The sequence below is a fragment of the Sapajus apella genome, unplaced genomic scaffold, assembly GCF_009761245.1.
Source record: "Sapajus apella isolate SASKATOON/1434 unplaced genomic scaffold, GSC_monkey_1.0 scaffold103, whole genome shotgun sequence".
Lineage (NCBI taxonomy): Eukaryota > Metazoa > Chordata > Mammalia > Primates > Cebidae > Sapajus > Sapajus apella.
The window spans coordinates 2,077,319-2,098,497 of NW_022437043.1; the positions used below are offsets into that span (position 1 = coordinate 2,077,319).

The following is a 21,179-nucleotide window of genomic DNA, read 5'->3' on the forward strand; positions in this document are numbered from 1 at the left end:
CCCCAAAATAATTAATTCTGCCCAGACTGCTAGGATAAACAACAAACAAATTAGAAGTTTACGTATAAGAAGATATTTTTAAAACTACAGACATCAAAAAAGAAAAAAAGAGCTTTAGACATGTTGTAGTATTTCCCTAGAAGAGCCTTTTTTGAAGGTACAGTTATAGCTGGGCGCAGTGGCTCACGCCTGTAATCCCAACAGTTTTGGAGGCTGAGGCTGGCGGATCACCTGAGGTCAGGAGTTTGAGACCAGACTGGCCAACATGGTGAAATACTGTCTCTACTAAAAAATTGAAAAATTAGCCAAGTGTAGTGGCACACACCTGTAGTCCCAGCTACTCGAGAGGCTGAGGCTCAAGAATGACTTGAACCTGGGATGTGGAGGTTGCAGTGATCCAAGATTGTGTCACTGCACTCCAGCCTAGGTGACAGAGCGAGACTCTGTCTCAAAAAAAAAAAAAAAAAAAAAAAAAAAATAAATAAACAATTAATACACATATAGCAAAGTAGTAACTCCAGGAAAAAAACAACATAAAAATTGGTATCATATTACATCAGCAGAGTCTGTTTAATATCTTTAATAATTATATCATTTCTAAAGCTTTCCACAAAAGGGTATTACAGTTTTTTTAACTTGTTGCAAACATATCTTAAAAAAAAAAGTCAGACTTAATACTGAAGCTATAATACAAATTTTAAATTATTGACATATTTCATAAAACACAATGAAGAACACTTTATTTAAATAAAAAGAAAATAATATTTCCACTAGGCAATAAATCCAACAAATTTCTTTTCCCTCCATATCTACATCCAATGTTGATATTTTATAGGCTAGTTTCTAAACAGATGCAAATTTTTACAAAGTGATGAAAGCCGTGTGTTGCTCAGGAATACTGTGGTTCACATACCATATAGGTTGTTTTACAGCAGATACTAGTTTGCCAAGCCTCAGATGGCAAAATGCTAAGTTGTGAATTCTGTATTGTCCAGCTAGTTGTTTCTCCTTGCCCTAGAGACTCTGGCAGCATGTACTGTTGAGAGACCGCCTTATTGCTGCCACTTCTCTTCTCATAGTTGAATCCACTATGGGAGAATATTCATATCCTTAAGATGCAAGTCCGAGCAAAAAGCCTCCCACAAATCCACTGGATATCACAATGTTCTGCTTGATAAATTCTGTTGCCTGAAACAAAGTTTCAACAAAAACTCTTAATTGTGCTACAACATGGATGAACCTTGAAAACATTATGCAAAGTGAAATAAGGTGGACAAATAAGGACAAATATCACATGATTCTGCTCATATGATTAGTCAGAAAGCAGAATACAGATCATTAAGAGTTGGGGAGGGTTTAATGGGCACAGAGTTTGGGATTAGTGTTTAATGGGCACAGAGTTTGGGATGATGAAAAAATTCTGGAAATAGATAGTGGTAATGATTGCAGAAAAATGTGAATATGCTTAATGCCCCTGAATTGTACACTTAAAAATGGTCAAACCGGTGAATTTTTGGTTATATATATTTTACTACAAAAGACAGATGCACATTTAATTAAAAAAATGATTACTGAATCTAGAGCCAAGTAGCAGTTTCAGTTATTTTCCTTAATTCAACAAATATTCAGCAAAAATTCCTGTGCACCTACTACTGCAGGTGCCAAATAGCATGCAAGGTCCTTACTAATTGAAGGAGCCTAGAGCACACAGTCACACCCAGTAAGCTCCTTGGCTATTCAGACAATAAGTATATGGGCAGCAATAATCTCACAAGTAAAAAGAAATCTACCTACCTGTAAGGTAGATATAAATGGCCCATCATCAAGTTATTAACACAGATTATTTAATAAATTGCCCAGCAGGCACAATGGTATTTATTTAATAGTCCATTTAGCCAACAGAAAAAAAAAATGTACAGGATCAAAACCAAAACAAATCACTTTGGTAAAATGCTTAACCAGAATAAAATCATGAGGAAGCCATTAGACAAAGCCCAGACTGTAGGATATTCTGCCTAGAGGCTTCAAAAATGTCAGTGCCATGAAAGATGGAGGAATAAAATTAACAGATGAAAGAACTGTTTTAGACTAAATGAGACATTATAAACATAACCAAAAACAATATATAATTCTTTGGGGGGGGATGAAGGTGGGAACAGGGTCTCATTCTGTCACCTAGGCTGGAATGCCGTGGCACAATCGTGTCTCATCTTCTCTCACCCTCAAGCAATCTTCCTACCTCAGTTTCCCAAGTAGCTGGGACTATAGGTGCACGCCACCACGATCTAATTTTTGTATTTTCTGTAGAGACAAGGTCTCTGTTACCTTGTTTCTGAAAAAAAAAAAATTGTATATTTTTGTAGAGATGAGGTTTTGCCATGTTTCCAGGTTGATCTCAAACTCCTGGGCTCAAGTGATCCTCCTGCCTCAGCCTCCCAAAGCGCTGGGATTACAGGTGTGAGCTACTGTACCTGGCACATAATTCTTAATTGGGGAAAAAAAACAATAAAAGGTATTTTATAGAAAAATATTAATATGAACTGTACATTAGAAAATACTGGCTGAGTATGGTGGCTCACACCTGTAATGCCAGCACACTCGGAGGCTGACACAGGCAGACTGCTAGAGCCCAGGAGTTTGAGACCAGTCTGGCAACATGGCCAAACCTCGTCTCTACAAAAATGTAAAAATTAGCTGGGTGTGCATCTGCAGTCCCAGCTATTTGAGAGGCTAGGGTGGGAGGATCACTTGAGCCCAGGTGGCTGAGGCTGCAGTGAGCCGTGATCACACCATTACACTCTAGCCTGGCAAGCACAGCAAGACCCTATCTCAAAAAAATAAACAAAGAAAGGAAATATTATTATCTCATGTTACATTTTTTTAAATTATTATTAATGGCATTTGGCCAGGCATGGAGGTTCACGTCTGTGATCCTAGCACTTGGGGAGGCTGAGGCAGGAGGAACGCTTGAGCCCATGAGTTCGAGACCTGTGCAACATGGCAAGACCCTGTCTCTACTAAAACTTTAAAATTTAGCTGGGCATGGTCATGCACACCTGTAGTCCCAGCTATTTAGGAGGCTGAGGTGGGAGGATCATTTGAGCCAGGGGCATCAAGGCTGTAGTGGGCCATGATAATACCACTGCACGCCAGCCAAAGCAACACAGTGAGACAGAATGAGACTTGCCTCAAAAAAAAAAAAAAAAAGTTTCTAAACTGGCAGGTCTCACATAGTTTAAAAAAAAAAAAAAAAAAAAAGGAGGGGGGTACTTAAAGTGTATAAGAGAACATCTGTACTCTTAGAAGATACATATTGAAGTATTTAAGGATAAAAAGTTATGACATCTTAGTTTGGAAAAAAAATTTATCTATGTGTATCAACTACACATAGATAAAGTAAACATGGCAAATCATGAACAGTTTGGTGAATACATAAAGGGTATTTAGATATTCACTATATTTGTCTTTCAACTTTTTAATTCGTTTGAAATTTTTCAAACTAAAACGTTGAGAGAGTTAAAAGGATAAAACAAAAACTAAGGCAAGGAAGTATTCAATTCCATGTTAAACAGAGTACAAAAGAAAAGGGTCAAATTACACGTGAAAACATTAATAAAATATATTAGTCATATTAATAAAACATATATGTTTTAAAACTGTCCTACCTCAAGAAAAAAAAATGTGATCTTTTAAGTTTTACTACGCCTGTACATGTCCATGTATAAAGGCAGAGGAAAAATGTTGAAAAGAATGTTCTGAGTTTTTACAACAAGATCAAATCGAGCTAGAGATGGGCAGGAGAATCTATATTAACCACCAAAAAAAGGAAATAATGACTGATTTAAGTAGTGGTATGATTTCAAATTTTACTTAACACTCTAGATATATAACCAAAACCAGTGTTTTTTAAAAAGATAGTAATCCCCCCACCCCCACCCCCATCACATTTTCTGTTAAGGGACACCCATTAAGCAAAAACAAAGAGTCAAAATTATATATCATCTTACTTCTTCAATTAAATTGTTGATTTCAGGTGCTGCTTTGTTCGCTCGTTTCTTAATCTGTCTTTTTGCTTTGTTTACATCCTTTTCAACCCTCTTCCAGTCAATCTGCACATAGCCACTATGACTAGCAATCTGCAAAAAACATAAAAATGATTAATACCAAACCAACTAGGTTGCTGACTAATCTAATAACCAAGAACGTATAAACACACAGATGTCAAGAAACCTACAAAACTTATAGCTAAGAAATCGCTTTTTATCCACTAGTTCATTCATTTAACAGACACTAGTGCCTACCCTATGCTAAGGGAGACATAAGCCCCGACCCTCAGAGAGCTTCAAGTCTGTTAGGGAAAAGCATAAGTAACTAATGATTTAGATGTGATGAACGGTGTTTAGTACCTGATGAGAAAATAATTCCAAAAATTGTTTTTTAACTATACTATCATTCTTTCATACTTTTTGGAATAGGGAATTAAAAAGATACAGAAAGTATCTACACTATATGGCTAATTTAAAAATACCTTTTAATTAAATAGATGTTTAATTATAAGGGATCATAAGCCAATCAGTTATTAGATCACTAAAGAAATTTAAGTAGCCTGATAAGTATTTAAACAGCTCTGACTCTTTATCTAAATTAATAATACTTTCTGGCAATTGCTTTTGAAAGTAGAATGTAAGCTGGGCTCGGAGGCTCACACCTGTAATCCCAGCACTTTGGGAGGCCAAGGTGGGTGGATCACGAGGTCAAGAGATCAAGACCATCCTGGTCAACATGGTGAAACCCCATTTCTACTAAAAATACAAAAATTAGCCAGGCATGGTGGCACACGCCTGTAGTCCCAGCTACTCAGGAGGCTGAGGCAGGAGAATTGCTTGAACCCAGGAGGCGGAGGTTGCAGTGAGCCGAGATCGCGCCACTGCACTCCAGCCTGGGTAACAAGAGCGAAACTCTGTCTCAAAAATAAAAATAAAAAAGAAAGTAGAAGGTAAAACAAGCTGCGCTCTACACAAGTTTCATGCTATAAATCCTTTTAATAAAACTATAGCTAAATGCCTAACATAAGAAAAATTATCATACGATGCTACTGAGAGACTGCAATATCTCAACAGGAAAAACAGTGTATGTGCAAGCCAGTTCAGTAAGTCAGTGTCTCCAAATAATAAAACAGCCATATATACCATCATAAATCACTTCTGTCAAGCTTATGCTTTCTTCATAATTTTTTAGCGCAACACTTTTTTTTTTTTTTGCCATCTGCACCCTGAATGAACACACTGACTTTTAGCCACACAGAAAATACTTTAAATAATAAATATCTGATTTTGCATAAACAGGTTGACTAGAAATCTTAGGTTCTATTTTGTCTGTGAAGGACTCCATAGAAGAATTTATCTGCATTTCTTCCCGTATTTATTCATCCACTATCACTTCAAACTCCAGCCTCAGCAAAGCAGTGGTGATCAAATCAAATGGCAAGTGAAAGCTTTTTCTGGTAGTATTTGATATAGCAATTTGAGTCACAGGCATGGAGGTGATGATGAACCTTAGGAAAGGAGCCTTTTCTACATATAAATTGAAAAGACTTTTTACCGGCTTCCACTAAGTAATCAAAATAGTTGATTACTTTGAAGCTTTTGCAGAATTTTACATTTTGCTGAATCTTAACATTTCTTCTTACTCGATCCAAAGCTTGTACAAAAATTTTTGTACAAAAATTTCATGTATGTATATGGCTATATTTTTTGTTTAGGAGAAAAATATTATCTATGCCACCACTCAACAGCAACTCCCAATTCAACTGTTATTTTCAAGTCTTAACATTTTAAGTTACAAACATATTTTATTAAAAGTTAATCTTTGGCCAGGCACAATGGCTCACACCTGTAATCCCAGTACTTTGGGAGGCAGAGGTGGACGGATCACCTGAGGTCGGGAGTTGGAGACCAGCCTGACCAACATGGAGAAACGCTACTAAAAACACAAAATTAGCCAGGCATGGTGGCACATGCCTGTAATCCCAGCTACTTGGGAGGCTGAGGAAGGAGAATCGTTTGAACCCGGGAGGCGGAGGTTGCAGTGAGCCAAGATCACACCACTGCACTCCAGCCTGGACAACAAGAGCGAAACTCTGTCTCAAATAAAAATAATAATAAAAGTTAATCTTCATGCCATGAGTTAAATTGGTAATAAAATAACAACAAAAAAATAACCTTAACTATATTCCCTGGGTGAGGCCCCTTATCCACCACCCATCCCCAACAAATAAATAAAGGAAACCATTTAATGACACAGATTAAACAAATTCTCACAAATAGCATTCTACATCCAAAATATTTTTACATAGCCATTTGTTACTGATAATAAGTAAACCCAGCATTATCTGAGATAAAAATTTTGTATAGTTCAAAGAATCCTCTACGTTTTGGGGAAAACTGTCAAACAGTTGTAGGAAAATGAAAAACCTGAGATGCTAAAACACCAATGCCTCTTTGGGAGAAAACTTCCCCAACACCTCCAAGCAGCCAGAGCATCTTCACTCTGCTCTCTCAGCACTAAACACACCCTTCCAGATCAGCACTGACCATATGGGCTGTGAATCTCTATATCCCTGGAGTCCCAACTAATGCCAGATGAATGAGACATAGTAAATGAATGATAACAAAGACAGTGAATAAAGACTAAATCTCAAAAGCTGTATTAACCAACCTGGCTCAAATAATGACTCTCAGCAACAAAGTGGATGGGCTAGATTACCCCAAAGGGCCTGACCTACCATGTCTACTAAAGAGAATGATCTTTGATGCTGAAGTGATCTACCATAACTGAACAAATTCCCTTGAGAATCTGTTCCCTTGCAGAGAAAATGAAAAATATTGAGATGCTAAAGATATTAATGCCTTAAAAAAAAAAAGAGGGAGAGAGATCAGGTCTCACTATGTTGCCCAGGCTGGTCTCGGACTCTTGGCCTCAAGCCATCCTCCTGCCTTGGTCTCCCAAAGTGCTGGGATTACAGACGTGAGCCACAGCACCCAGCTGAGACGTGCACTTCTGATCAAACCGAAGAATACCAGTCCAAACTGAGCACCCTGCTCCAGTACAGAGATGACCAAGCACAAGCAATCTGCCCCCAGTGGGGTTCAGGTACAACCAACCTAATCAACAAATACATACAGGACCCTATTCGGTCTCGTCCACACAAAATTCAACTGCAACTACAGGGAAATGCAAGCCAACAGACTGGGGAAGAAATGGGGCAGTGATGCCTGCGTTTTGAACATCTGACTTCCTACAACACTAAAATATTTAACAGGATTAGGTAAAGTACTTTCATTAGAATAAAAGCTTCCAAGTTAAAAAAAAAATGCCAGGGTGGGCACTGTGGCTCATGCCGATAATCGTAGCACTTTGGGAGGCAGAGGCAGGCGGATCACCTGATGTCAGGAGTTCAAGACCAGCCTGACCAACGTGGTGAAACCCCATCTCTACTAAAAATATAAAAATTAGCCAGGCGTGGTGGCACATGCCTATAATCCCAGCTATTTGGGAGGCTGAGGCAGGAGAATTGCTGAACCCAGGGAGGCAGAGACTACAGTGAGCTGAGATCACGCCACTGCACTCCAGCCTGGTCAACAGAGTGAGATTTCATCTCAAAAAAAAAAAAAAAAAAAAAAAAATAATAATAATAATAATGATGCCAGAGGGGGGTGGGCATGGTGGCTCACCCCTGTACTACCAGCACTTTGGGAGGCCAAGGCAGGCAGATCACTTGAGGCCAGGAGTTTGAGATCAGCTGGGCCAACATGGTGAAACTATGGCAGTGAAACTAAAAATACAAAAAACTAGCTAGGTGTGGTGACTCATGCCTGTAATCCCAGCTACGGAGAGGCGGAGGCACTTGAACTTGAGGCAGAGGTTGCAGTGAGCCGAGATCCCTCCACTGCATTCTAGTCTGGGTGACAGAGGGAGACCGTCTCAGAAATAAATAGGCCGGGCGTGGTGGCTCACACCTGTAATCCTAGCACTCTGGGAGGCTGAGGTGGGCGGATCACCTGAAGTCGGGAGTTCAAGACCAGCCTGATCAACATGGTGAAACACTGTCTTAAAAAAAAAAAAAAATTAGGCCAGGCACGGTGGCTCACGCCTGTAATCCCAGCACTTTGGGAGGCCGAGGCGGGTGGATCACGAGGTCAAGAGATCGAGACCATCCTGGTCAACATGGTGAAACCCCGTCTATACTAAAAATACAAAAAATCAGCTGGGCATGGTGGTGCGTGCCTGTAATCCCAGCTACTCAGGAGGCTGAGGCAGGAGAATTGCCTGAACCCAGGAGGCGGGGGTTGCGGTGAGCCGAGATCGTGCCATTGCACTCCAGCCTGGGTAACAAGAGCAAAACTCCATCTCAAAACAAAACAAAACAAAACAAAACAAAACAAAAAAATTATTAAAACAAAAAAGAAAGAAAATGCCAGAGGCTAGGTGTGATTGCTCATGCCTATAATCCCAACACTTTGGGAGGGTGAAGCAGGTGGACTGCTTTAGCCCAGGAGTTTGAGACCAGCCTGGGCTATGTGGCAAAATTCTGTCTCTCCAAAAAAAATACAAAAATTAGTCAGGCATGGTAGCGTGCACCTGTAGAAACAGCTACTTGTGAGGCTAAGATGGGAAGATCACTTGAGCCTCAGGAGGTCAAGGCTGCAGTGAGCCATGGTCACGCCACTGCACTCCAGCCTGGGCCAGAGAGTGAGAATCTGTTTCCAAAACAAAACAAAACAAACAAAAAAACAAAACCACACACACACCAGGCTTTTGGATAAAGATTCATATCAGCCAAAAAGCTCCAAACAGGTAGACGGGACTTTCTGCTTGTGAACTTCACCATATGTTGATTGCTGATCTAACTGGACTATTTCACTGCAGAAAATTCTACCCCCACCAACTCCTTCTCTTTAGATCATTTTTTTTGGACTGGTCAGATTTCCCAGAAAAGAGAAAGCCGCATCCACACGTCCACATGTTTAGAGTTTATTGAGCACTTTTAGTGCTCAATCCTTTCTTTCTCTTTTTTTTTTTTGGAGACAAACTTTAGCTCTTGTCGCCCAGGCTGGAGTGCAATGGTGCGATCTCGGCTCACTGCAACCTCTGCCTCCGGGTTCAAGCGATTCTCCTACCTCAACTTCCCAAGTAGCTGGGATTACAGGCATACGCCACTATGCCCAGCTAATTTTGCATTTTTAGTAGAGACAGGGTTTCTCTATGTTGGTCAGGCTGGTCTCGAACTCCGACCTCAGGTGATCCGCCCGCACCAGCCTCCCAAAGTGCTGGGATTACAGGTGTGAGCCACCGCACCCAGCCTAGTGCTCAATTCTTAAATATGAGCAGACAACCAAGGATCATCAGACATGGAGGAAGGCCTTTAACGTGAAAACTAGAGACCAAAATAAACAAGCAGGAAAGAGGGGGGGAAAAAAAAACTTAGACAAACAGGGACTTCGTAGGAAGAATCTTAAAAAAACACACACAAAGAAGCTTAATCATTTACGTCCTCAGAGAGATTAAAAAAGATGATGCACAACTGAAAGAGCTCTTAATGGCCAAAGCTGGCAAAATTTGAGCAATACAAGAGCATTAGATTATAACCCAAAGTATAAAATAAATATCCATGAGTCCATATTGACATAAATAAATGACTGAATAAATGAAAGAAAAGACAAAGACTATTTCTAAATAATTTATGTAGTTACTCTGCCCTCAGAAAGGTGGAGCATAATTACACAGCTGAAATGTGGGCTATATACATTGACTCCCTTCCAAAGAGTACAGTAAGAGGCCAGGTATGGTGGTTCACTCCTGTAATCCCAGCACTTCAGCGGGCTGAGGAGGGCGGATCACTTGAGGCCAAGGGTTCAAGACCAGCCTGGCCAACATGGTGAAACCCTGTCTCTACTAAAAATATAAAAATTGGCCAGGCAGTGGCGTGCGCCTATAATCGCAGCTACTCAGGAGGCTAAGGCACAAGAATCGCTTGAACCTGGGAGGCAGAGCCTGCAGTAAGCCAAGATGGTGCCACTTGCACTCCAACCTGGGCAAAAGAGTGAAACTCTGTCTCAAAAGAAAAGACAAACAGTACGGTATGAAAAGGGGGGAAAGCTGGTGGATCCTCTCATATGGGGATAGTGGGAATATTTTCTGGAAGGCTACTTGACAATAAAGAGGCTTAAATATGTATATGTATATATATATATATATATATATGTGTGTGTGTGTATATACATATCTATATATATTTTTTGAGACAGACTTTCAATCTTGTCACCCAGGGTAGTGTGCAATGGCGCGATCTCAGCTCACTGCAACCTCTGCCTCCCGGGTTCCAGTGATGCTCCTGCCTCAGCCTCCCATGTAGCTAGGATTATAGGTGCGTGCCACCATACCCAGCTAATGTTGTACTTTCAGTAGAGATGGGGTTTCACCATGTTGACCAGGCTGGTCTCGAACTCCTGACCTCAGGTGATCTGCCCGCCTCAGCCTTCCAAAGTGCTGGGATTACAGGCGTGAGCCACCACGCCTGGCCTAAATATGTATATTTTTGCTTTGTCTTAAACAAGTGTGCAAAGACGTATATAAATGGCTAGTCACTGTAGAGTTGTTTGTAAAGCTGAAAAAATAAACTGCTAGATGAACATTCTGTGTAGATGCTAAGAATTGCATGTGGGACAGACTATTTGGATCAACACTCTGAACCTGCAGTCTATTAAGGCAGTCACTTCAAACTAGCATCTGGTGATTTAAGGAAAACTTTCAGTCTCTGCCACTCTCTAAGAACCTTCTATCTTCGCATTAGAGAAGGCATTCAACTATATCATCTCTCACAAACCTTGGTCTATAGACATGCAATTAAAATAGTTTCCAAGAATGTTAGTGCTTCAGTAATATGATGTGTTTTTAAAAGTCTTATTGAAGGGACTGTCTTCTAACCATTGCATTGGTTGAAACAATGGGTTGGAGGAGGACAAGTCTCACATAATAAATACATTTCACCAATCTCTTAAAAATAAGTATCCAAGTATTAGCCATTAAAACATTTTAAAAAAAGATACTGCTCATTCCATCCATGAAGGAAAAGCAAGAAACAGAATGCTAAAGTCACATTAAAAGAACAACAGCTGGGCATGGTGGCTCCCAGCACTTTGGGAGGCCGAGGTGGGCAGATCACTTGAGCTCAGGAGTTTAAGACCTGCCTGGGCAACACAGCAAAACCCCATCTCTACTAAAAATACAAACAATTAGCCAGGCATGGTGGCGCGCCATGCCTGTAGTCCCAGCTACTTGGGAGGCTGGGGTGGAGAAATCACCTGAGCCCATGAGGTCAAGGCTGCAGTGAGCCAAGACTGCACCACTGCACTCTAGCCTGGGCGAACAGAGTGAGATCCTGTCTCAAAACAAAACAAAACAAAAACCTCAGTAAAATGATTAGAAGATAAAGTTGAAGAAGTCTCCCAGAAAACAGACCAAAAAGACAGAAGTGAAAAATTGAAAAGATTATTAGTGTTCTGCCAAACCTAAGAAAAAAGAAAAGATTATTAGCCCAAGTGCACTGGCTCATGCCTATAATCCCAACATTTTGGGAGGCCAAGGCAGGAGGACTGCTTGAGACCAAGAGTTCGAGACCAGCCTGGGCAAGATAGCAAGACCTCAACCTTATTTTTAAAACAAAAAAAAATTTAAAACCGAAAAATAAATAAACAAAAATAAAATTAGACAACTGGTACAGGAGATCCATATAAATGGAACTACAGAAAAAAAGATGGAAAAATTAAAGAGCAGGAAATCATTAACTAAATAAATATGCAGAAAATTTCCCCAAACTGAAAGAGCCCCCTGAGTTTTCAGCACAGTGGATGAAAGTAGGCCCACAGGAAGGCACATCACTGGAAAAAATCAGAATACTGAGGACAAACAGAAAATCCTATAAGCATTACTGAGAGGAAAAAAAACCACACACATGTAAAGGTTCAGAAATTAGAATTACTTTAGACTTTTAACAGCAATACTGGAAGTCAGAAAACAATGGAGTAACATCTAAGCCCAGCAGCTATTAATAAATTATCAAACAAATGTGAGGATAAAATGAATAAATTTTCAGACATGCAAAATCTCAAAAACTACACTCCCCGTCCTCATTTTCTATGAAAGCTATTGAAGGATGTGTCCACCAAGAGAATATATCAAGACATAGGATAGGCCAGGTACAGTGGCTTGTGCCTGCAATCCCAGCACTTTGGGAGGCCAAGGCGGGTGGACTGCTTGAGCCCAGGAGTTCGAGATCAGACTGGGCAACATAGCAAGACCTCTCTATTATACCAAAATCAGCTGGGTGTGGTGGCACACACCTGTAGACTCAACTACTTGGAAGGCTGAGGCAGGAGGATCCCTTGAGCCCAGAAGGTAGAGTGTGTAGTGAGTGAGATTGCACGACTGCACTCTAGCCTGGGCAACAGAGCAAGACTGCCTCAAAAAAACAAACAAGAGACATAACATATAGGAAACAACCCAAGACAAAAACCAAAGGGAATATCCAGAAGGTAACAAAGAGAGATCCCAGGATAAGAGCTGTATACCAGACCTAGAACCGCAAACAGGAGAGATGACTCTGGAACCAAGTTTGCCCAGAAGGTTAAACTGATGAACTATTTGATGCATATGACAAGAATGAAAGGTGATTTATACAACCAGTGGTTGCCTAAAGAAATAACTGGCCAGGTGCGGTGGCTCACACCTATAATCCCAACACCTTGGGAAGCCGAGGCAAATGGATCACTTGAGGTCAGGAGTTTGACACCAGCCTGGCCAACATGGTGAAACCTCATCTCTACTAAAAATACAAAAATTAGCTAGGCATGGTGGCATGCACCTGTAACCCCAGCTACTAGGAGGCTGAGGCAAGAGAATCGCTTGAACCCGGGAGGTGGAGGTTGCAGTGAGCCAAGATTGCACCATTGCACTCCAGCCTGGGCAACGAGAGCGAAACTCCGTCAAAAAAAAAAAAAAAAAGAAAGAAAAGAAAGAGGAAAGCGGAAAGGAAAGGAAAGGATCCCAAACTTCCTAATAGAAATAATGGCCAAATAGAAGGGACAAGGCGGAAGAGAGCGGGAAGCCAAAAGCCCCCAGCACCCAGCACTTTGGGAAGGTCAAAATCTTCCCAAACAAGACATAAATTCACAGGTTCAAGAAGCTCAGTGAACTCCATGTAATGAATGATCTAACACAATTATGAATAACAACACTCAGATGATTAAGGGAGAGGGAACAAAGCATTTAAGTATGTGAGATTGGAAGGAGAGGTGTAGGGAAAACAAAATAGGTCAATAAATGATAGCTAAATTGTCCTATTCCATAATGGGAAGCTAACAGTTAACACCTAAAACTGAAAGGTCAAGAAATGTCAATTAATTTGTTTAGGGAAAAGGAGATAACTACCTTAAGAATCAGTTAAGAATTCAAAGTAGATGTCTCAAGGGATGGAAAAATGGGGGGAGTGAGAGAGGCAGAGGATTACTCTAATCTGCAACAAGCCTTGCACAAGTATTTGGCCCTTTGAATTACATGCATGAATAACTCCAAAAAATTTTTTAAAAAGAGACTGTGTATTTTAAGATGGCAGTGTAATAAATGTCTATTGGAAAACAATATTGTTACTAGAAAAGCTTTAAGTTTTAAATAAACTAATATTTATCTTTAAATATAAGAAAGGTCACAAAAATATGAAAGTGGGCCTAAAGAATATTAGGCAATTAGCCTAAAAGCCATCTGTTACTTTATTTCCTCTTTCACTTTCCTCCTACTGAATTTTCAAGGTTAGTTATATTTGTGGCAAAAACTGGTTTGAAGCAGATAGGTCCTGTGTTATTCTGCCTTAAAAACTTCAAAGAATATGTGCACTAAATGTAGAAAAGTGGGAGGTAGCAATGGCAAAATATGGATTTGAATGGTGCATACTGAGTGAACTGAAATGGACTTCTGAAAAACTGACATGCAGAGTGGATTAAAATATACACTTCTCTCCATTCTGTGAACATTTTAGGAAACTGTGCTTCAGTCCAGTACCCTTTTACGCTAACAGAAATGACAACTGAGTCTTCAAAATAGCTATAGAATAAAATATGCTCTTGATTCCATATAAACCCAAGTCAAAATCAGCTTAAGTAAAATTATCTGTACTAATGCTGGCATATTCATCCAAATAACCAAGTTTAGATATTTATCATTTTCTTTTTCATCTCTTACCACAAGTAATAAGCAATTATTCCTAATAATGTCACCAAGAGAAAGAAAATATATATATTTTTTAAAAGGCTATTCAGTGAACAACTCAAAATCTGTCCTTCATACATACAGATCCAGTCCCTTTGTACTTAAAGTGATTATACTGGTTGTTACACGATCAACAGCTTAGGTGCTGAATTCAGATTTTAGTTGCTATGAACATCAATCATTTTTAAAATCTAGTACAACTGACAGTTCTCTGTATCTTTAAAAGTGCTGCTCACAATCATTCCCAGAGATTTTCAATTTTTCAATTTACTATATTTGATCTTCAAAGAATGATATTTTTGAAAAAATATACGCCAAACAGACATGAATGCCAGATAATGCCCTGATAAACATCCTCTAATGGCAAATATGAACAAAACTAAAACTTCAAATCTACCTGCCTCTCAGAAATAAGATTATAATTAATTTTTTTTTTTGAGACAGAGTTTCACTCTTGTTACTTAGGCTGTAGTGCAATGGCACGATCTCGGCTCACTGCAATCTCCGCCTCCCGGGTTCAAATGATTCTCCTGCCTCAGCCTCCCGAGTAGCTGGGATTACAAGCATGTGCCACCACGCTGGCTAATTTCTGTATTTTCAGTAGAGACTGGAGTTTCGCCATGTTGGCCAGGCTGGTCTTGAACTTCTGACCTCAAGGGATCTGATCCCCTCGGCTTCCCAAAGTGCTGGGATTACAGCCATGAGCCAATGTGTCTGGCAATGGCTGCCTTTTCAATAGCTGGGATCAAACTATGCTTAATAACTCAGAAATATTTAAATTGTTATCTTTCAAGACGAAAGTCAGCTTTCAAAACTCATTGTAGCTCTTCCATAAACTGATGCCTAAAAGAAAAATTCCACCTTCTATGTAAGCAAAGGCAAGTGCTTAGGACTCTGACATACCTGAAGGAGAAGAAAGCCACCACCTACTGCAGTTGCTGCAAGTTTTCCAACTTTCTGGAAGAGAAATCCTGCACACCTTTAATCAAAGAAATAACAAAAGATGAAAACAATCAATTATGTACTAAACCCTCTCTCTCTTCTACTTTTCATTGCTTTCCTAATAAAATCTTACAACTTCACATTTCTTTTGATCACATCTGTTACCTGCTCAGAAACCTCAATGTTTCCCCTTAGTTATATAGTCTAGTTAAAAATGCACAATCTAAAGTGTCTGCGACTTGCTTTAAAATAAGGGATGGAGAGAAGAGGAGGGGAATTTATAGGAAAAAAGACCAGCTACTAAAATAATGGCGAGTACTCAGGGGTTCACTACACTTCGCCTACATTTGTTTTTTTTTTTTTGAGACAGTCTCGCTCTGTTGCCCAGGCTGAATTCCAATGGTGCAATCTCGGCTCACCACAACCTCCACCTCCTGGGTTCAAGCAATGCTCCTGTCTCAACCTCCCAAGTAGCTGGAATCACAGGAGTGCACCAACACACCCAGCTAAGTTTTCTATTTTTAGTAGAGATGGAGTTTCACAATGTTGGGCATGCTGGTCTGGAATCCCTGACCTCAGGTGATCCACCCACCTTGGCCTCCCAAAGTGTTGGGATTACAGGCGTGAGCCACCACGCCCAGCCCCTACGTTTGTATAAGCTGAAACCTCCCATAATAAAAGTAATTTGTTTTGCTTAACACAGTCAAGATGGTCCATACACATGGTTGACCCCCACCTCTACCTTAACCTTCTGCTCCAACCCCATTAACTTCCAAATAGGTCACACCTTTGCTCAAGCTATTAATCTCCCTGCTTCTAGGGGTTTCTGCCTAGCTCTGCCTATCTAAAGCTTTCCTACCCTTTCAGGTCCAGTTGTTGTTCCACCTCAATGACTATACTTGAGCCCACATTTCTAAAGGCCTCCTTATCTACATCTCCCTATTTTTACATTAAATCTTTTTTGTGTCTCATCTACCCTGTTAAGAGTGTCAGCCCCCCTATTTCTTTTGTGATTAATTCACTCCTTCAGTGAGCTGACATTCCCTTCAGCATTGTAGATCCATACTGTGCAAATGAATCTTATATTTCTAACTCTAGCCTTCTGCACTGGGTTGAATGGTACCTGCCCCCAAAATTCACATCCTTCCCCAAACCTCTTAAATGTGACCTTATTTGAAAACAGAGTTGGCCAGGCATGGTGGCTCACGCCTGTAATCCAAACACTTTGGAGGCCAAGGCGGGTGGATCACCTGAGGTCGCGAGTTCAAGACCAGCCTGACCAACAGGGTGAAACCCCGTCTTAAAAAAAAAAAAAAAGAAAGAAAGAAAGAAAAAAGAAAGAAAACAGAGTCACTGCAGATGTAATGACTTCAGATGGGATCATACTGGAACAGGGTGGGCCTTTAATCCAATAAAGACACACACAGAGGGAAGACATCTGTCAGGACAACAGAAGCAGACTGGAGTAATAAGTCTATAAGCCAAGGAATGACAAGGATTACTGGCAACCACCAGAACCTAAAAGAGAAACATAAAACAGATTTCTGCCCAGGCACGGTGGCTCACGTCTATAATCCCAGTACTTTTGGAGGCCGAGGTGGGTGGATCACCTGAGGTGGAGAGTTCCAGACCAACCTGACCAACACTGGAGAAACCCCACCTCTACTAAAAATACAAAAATTGGCCGGGCGTGGTGACACATGCCTATAATCCCAGCTACGCAAGGAGGCTGAGGCAGAAGAATCACTTGAATCTGCAAGGCGGAAGTTGTAGTGAGCCGAGATCACACCACTGCACTCCAGCCTGGGCAACAAGAGTAAGACTCCGTCTCAAAAAACAAAAAACAGATTTCTCCCTCTGAGCCTCCAAAAAGAAACAAACACTATTGACATCCTGATTTCAGACTTCTAGCCTCCAGAACAGTGAGAGAATAAATTTCTGTTATTTTATTTATTTATTTTGAGATGGAGCTCGCTCTGTTGCCCAGGCTGGAGTACAGTGGCACAATCTTGGCTTACCACAACCTCTGATCCCGGGTTCAAACAATTCTCCTGCCCCAGCCTCCCGAGTAGCTGGGATTACAGGCACCTGCCACCACACCCGGCTAATTGTTGTATTTTTGGTAGGGACAGGGTTTCACAATGTTGCCCAGGCTGGTCTTGAACTCCTGACCTCAGGTAATCTACCCTAAATGTCTGAGATTTGCCTTAGCCTCCCAAAGTGCTGGGATTACAGACATGAGCCACCATGCCTGACCTCCACAGTACTATATACTTTATCTCCAAAACGTGATTTGACTGTCTTCTTTCCATTCTGAAGGTCATCATTACCTTGTTTCCAGACCATTCCAAGGGCCCTGTAACTGGTCTTGACACCTCCCATCTCTCCTAGCAATCATCCATCCTGATAATAGTTTAATTTTTTTTGTCATGATCAAAAGCCTACAGTTACCCACAACTAAATAAAATCTCCTCAGCCTCCTATTCACGTCTTGAATTGGTCTAAATTGCTACCTGGTCAAGTTAATGCCTCTTAACTGTTCCTCCTTAATATACCACAATATCACATCAGTTTTACATCCTAAGAAAATTGCAAAAATTTACTACACTGAATAAAGTCATTGCAACAAATCACTTGTATTATTTGAGTTCTATTATACAGCTCCTGGACCAACACTGTGTGTGTGTGTGTGTGTGTGTGTGTGTGTGTGCGCGTGCGCGCGCATCCTCTCTAGGTTTTACATCCACAATTTAACCAATCAGGGTACAAAACTTAAAAAAAGACAAAAAAATAAAAATAAAAAATCACACAAATTAAAAAAATTCCACATAACTATTTGCATAGCATTTACATTATTTACATTGCATTAGGTGTTATAAGTAATTAAGAGATGATTTAAAGTATACGAGAGTGTGTGTAGGTTATAAGCAAATACTATGCCATTTTATATCAGGGACTTGAGCATCCACAGATTTTGGTAACCTATGCTGAGGGACGATTGTATTCCTATAATGTGCCCCTCAATAGGGGAGTCAGCAACAAAGGCTCAGAAAAGGGAACAGAAAAAGCACCCAGCAGCCACAATATCCCTTGGACTGTGCTCCACAAGCATGTGTATCCATTGCTTGATGGCATCAGTCACTAAAATGAACATATTTCCTACTGCTCTGTCTCTAGCCTTTCCGAGCAAACTTCTGCGAATGATGGGGCTTGGTCTACAAGGAGCTTGCTCTCGAAGGAGAAACCATGAAATGACTTGGTAATTCTATTTCTCAATTATTTTTTAGTCTGTTTTAAAAGTAGGCTTTAGGCACTGACTGACATTAACCGATCACTTATGGCACTAAATCGTGAGATTATTTAAGCAGAGAGCCATACCCTGAATTACAGGGCTAGAGGAACTAATCAGCCTATGGAGAATTATCTGAATGACCAGGCCCTGACAGGCATCTCTCTTTTTATTGCGGGCTTTTTTCCCGCAGCAGCATTAATAAGCACATATCATGAATAAATACCACACCTCTGCACCACAGAATCTTCACAATCAGTATTTTTATCATAAAATGGCATTTGCAAAAAGGCATAGGGGAGTGTGTCATTATTCCAAAGTGCATGTAAAACACAAATCAAAAAACTCATTGTTATACTTATCAAGTGGAAACAGGTAAATATTTCCATTAAATCAATGTAAAATGAACTTAAATGAGAATCTAAGAAAAAATGCTTATGCACAAGTTAAGCACCCTCACTAACTCCAAAATTTCTCTACAATCACAAACATTTTCAAAACAGTGAAATTTGTTTCTGCCCCTTGTTATCTGGCTAGTCTTTTTAATATAAGAACAGAATTAGAATCACAGTAGCCATTGTGTTATCACGTGGTCTGAAATGTTAACTGATCAGGCTGATGCTTATTAACCACCTCTTAATGGACGCCACAATATTACAAAGTAAACAATCAGATCTTTAATTTCAACACAGAACTAATGTTCTACAGCTCTTTTCCAAAGAGTTATCATAATCTGAACGAGCCCACAAAAGAAAAACCCAGAATTATCTGTATCATCACCAATAATTTGTGCAGAGCATTTTTACACTGCTCTCTGCAAGGCTGACAATACTAGAGGCCAGTTCTACCGTGGGAGTTTCTTAGGTTTTTTTCAGTAGTTAGCACTGAATGAAATGTAAAAATTTACATATAATTAACTCATATATTTCTTCCTATCTACTATCACTGAATCAGATCCACGACATTTGCTGAACATGAGAATGGGGAAAGCATATAAAGAAGCAAAAAAAGGGTGAGGAGGGAAGAGAGAACAGTGGTGAGCATGGGGGAGGGGATCACCAAAACCCAACAGGGAGTCTGGGAATGCAGATTACACCAATTTTAACTCAGAGAAAAGCCTCTTCTGGAATTAACAGTGTAGACCCACTGAATGTTCAGTGACTCTCACCCATGTTTGAAAGGACAGCAGTGTCAAGCCCCCAAATGAATTTTAATGAAAAAGACATTGTTCTCACCAGCCAGTAACGCCACCCATTACAATCTGGGTAGCTACTGAGTATTTTTCTACCATAGGTCCCGAACTGTGGCCAAACACTCGATTCCACCACTGGTGTCTTCTTGCATACTCAGTTAAATCCAACACTTCGTAAGAGTCGTCATCACTTTCATATTCTTTAAAATAGCAAAATGGAAAAAATAAATGTAGAGTCAATCAAAAGTCAGAAATGTCCCATACATCTTTCAAAAAATCTGTTACAACTCATTTTTGGCCTACAGTCAAAAATGCCCAGATGGAAACTACTGACTTTACTTAATTCCTGAGACCACGGCCTCAAGAGTAAAGGGCCCTGCAACAATGAACCCCATCTGCTTTCCCAAAGGCCCAGTGACCGGACTGGGGTCAAGAAGCCAGGGCCAACTCAGAATGACACAGTAGTGAGGGGTCACCCCCACTCCAAATCTTAGTAAGGTCAAGGTCAGTGCAGGGTCCATTTTCATCAGTGGGAGAAGTGGGGGTGGGGAGGGGTCCTCCTCTGAGAACTTGTCTGGAGCCCAGCGAAATCACTTCAGAGTCTAGACGTTTAAAAAAAGGAAAAATAATAATACATTTGAAGATGGAGATGATGGGCCAGCGGTGAAGGTAAGGCAGGAGGCAGGTAGGGCTGTGCTGGGGGTGGGGGATGGCTCTCCGCTTGAGTTCCGCAGAGAGGGGAGGAAAAAGTCTAACTCGAAGGGGGTGCTCAAAGGGGCTGCCTTAAAAATAAACAATAGAGCTCGAAGAATCCTAGGGCAGGGGAAGGAAGAGGTGCCATAGGAGCAAGATCGAGAGCTGTGAGCCGCGTCCCAGATACCACTTCAGGCCCTGGCCGCTCACCTTGGGGAGGGGGGTTCCGGGTCGCCATGATACCGCCGGCGGCCAATTCTGTAGTGGTCCCCGCCCGCCCTCCTCTCCCTGGCACTTTAAGGGCCGCTCTAGGCCAGGATGGGAATCTATGGTCTCTTTTTTCCTCCTCTTCCTACTCCTGGCGCGTAGTCCTGTCTCCGCCCCCTTCGCTCAGCGCAGGGCCTTCTGCCTTCTGCGCAGGCGCGAGACTCCGGAATGCGGGGGAGGGCTGGTCGGATCGTAGCCCCGCGAGAGCGTAGGGAATTTGTAGTCCGTTGCCTTCCGCAACTGGGGAGGGGGAAGGGGGAAGTGGGAGGGGTCGCCCCCCGCCTAGAATTTCCATAACCTGAATTTCATTATTTTGTTTTAAAGAGCCTATGACTGAAGGAATGGGGGAAGGGAGGGCGCCACATGGTGGTACAAAGGGAAAACCAGCTGAGTATTGACAAAGACTGTCTCCTTGACCAAACTTTAGTGAGGAGGCTCCTCTGAGCTCTTTTTGACTAAGTCTCCTCCTTGGGT

At 41.0% G+C, this 21,179-nt stretch overlaps 1 protein-coding gene across 2 annotated transcripts; it reads right to left on the reverse strand.

Annotated features, from left to right (window-relative positions):
• Positions 1 to 546: 546 nt before the first annotated feature.
• FUNDC1 (FUN14 domain containing 1) lies at positions 547 to 20,840 on the reverse strand. Of its 2 annotated transcripts, none has more exons than XM_032258552.1 (5): positions 20,649 to 20,840; positions 19,789 to 19,945; positions 15,226 to 15,301; positions 4,008 to 4,136; positions 547 to 1,188 (listed from the first exon to the last, which is right to left on the reverse strand). In XM_032258552.1, exons 1-5 carry the CDS (start codon positions 20,674 to 20,676, stop codon positions 1,111 to 1,113), a joined length of 468 nt encoding a protein of 155 aa, XP_032114443.1. In that variant the 5' UTR covers positions 20,677 to 20,840; the 3' UTR covers positions 547 to 1,110. The 2 variants fall into 2 exon arrangements, with proteins under 2 accessions (XP_032114443.1, XP_032114444.1); XM_032258553.1 differs by lacking the exon at positions 547 to 1,188 and adding an exon at positions 3,769 to 3,804 and having other exon boundaries at positions 20,649 to 20,830.
• Positions 20,841 to 21,179: the final 339 nt, after the last annotated feature.

Bases quoted from the DNA above. Each gene is read 5' to 3' on its own strand.
- FUNDC1 (XM_032258552.1), bottom strand. From the start codon at position 20,676: ATGGCGACCCGGAACCCCCCTCCCCAAG. The intron at 4,137-15,225 runs GTATGTCAGAGT...TGTTTTTTGCAG, and splicing joins GTGGCTTTCTTCTCCTTCAG to ATTGCTAGTCATAGTGGCTA. The intron at 1,189-4,007 runs GTAAGATGATAT...ACTTTGTTTCAG, and splicing joins TCAACAATTTAATTGAAGAA to GCAACAGAATTTATCAAGCA.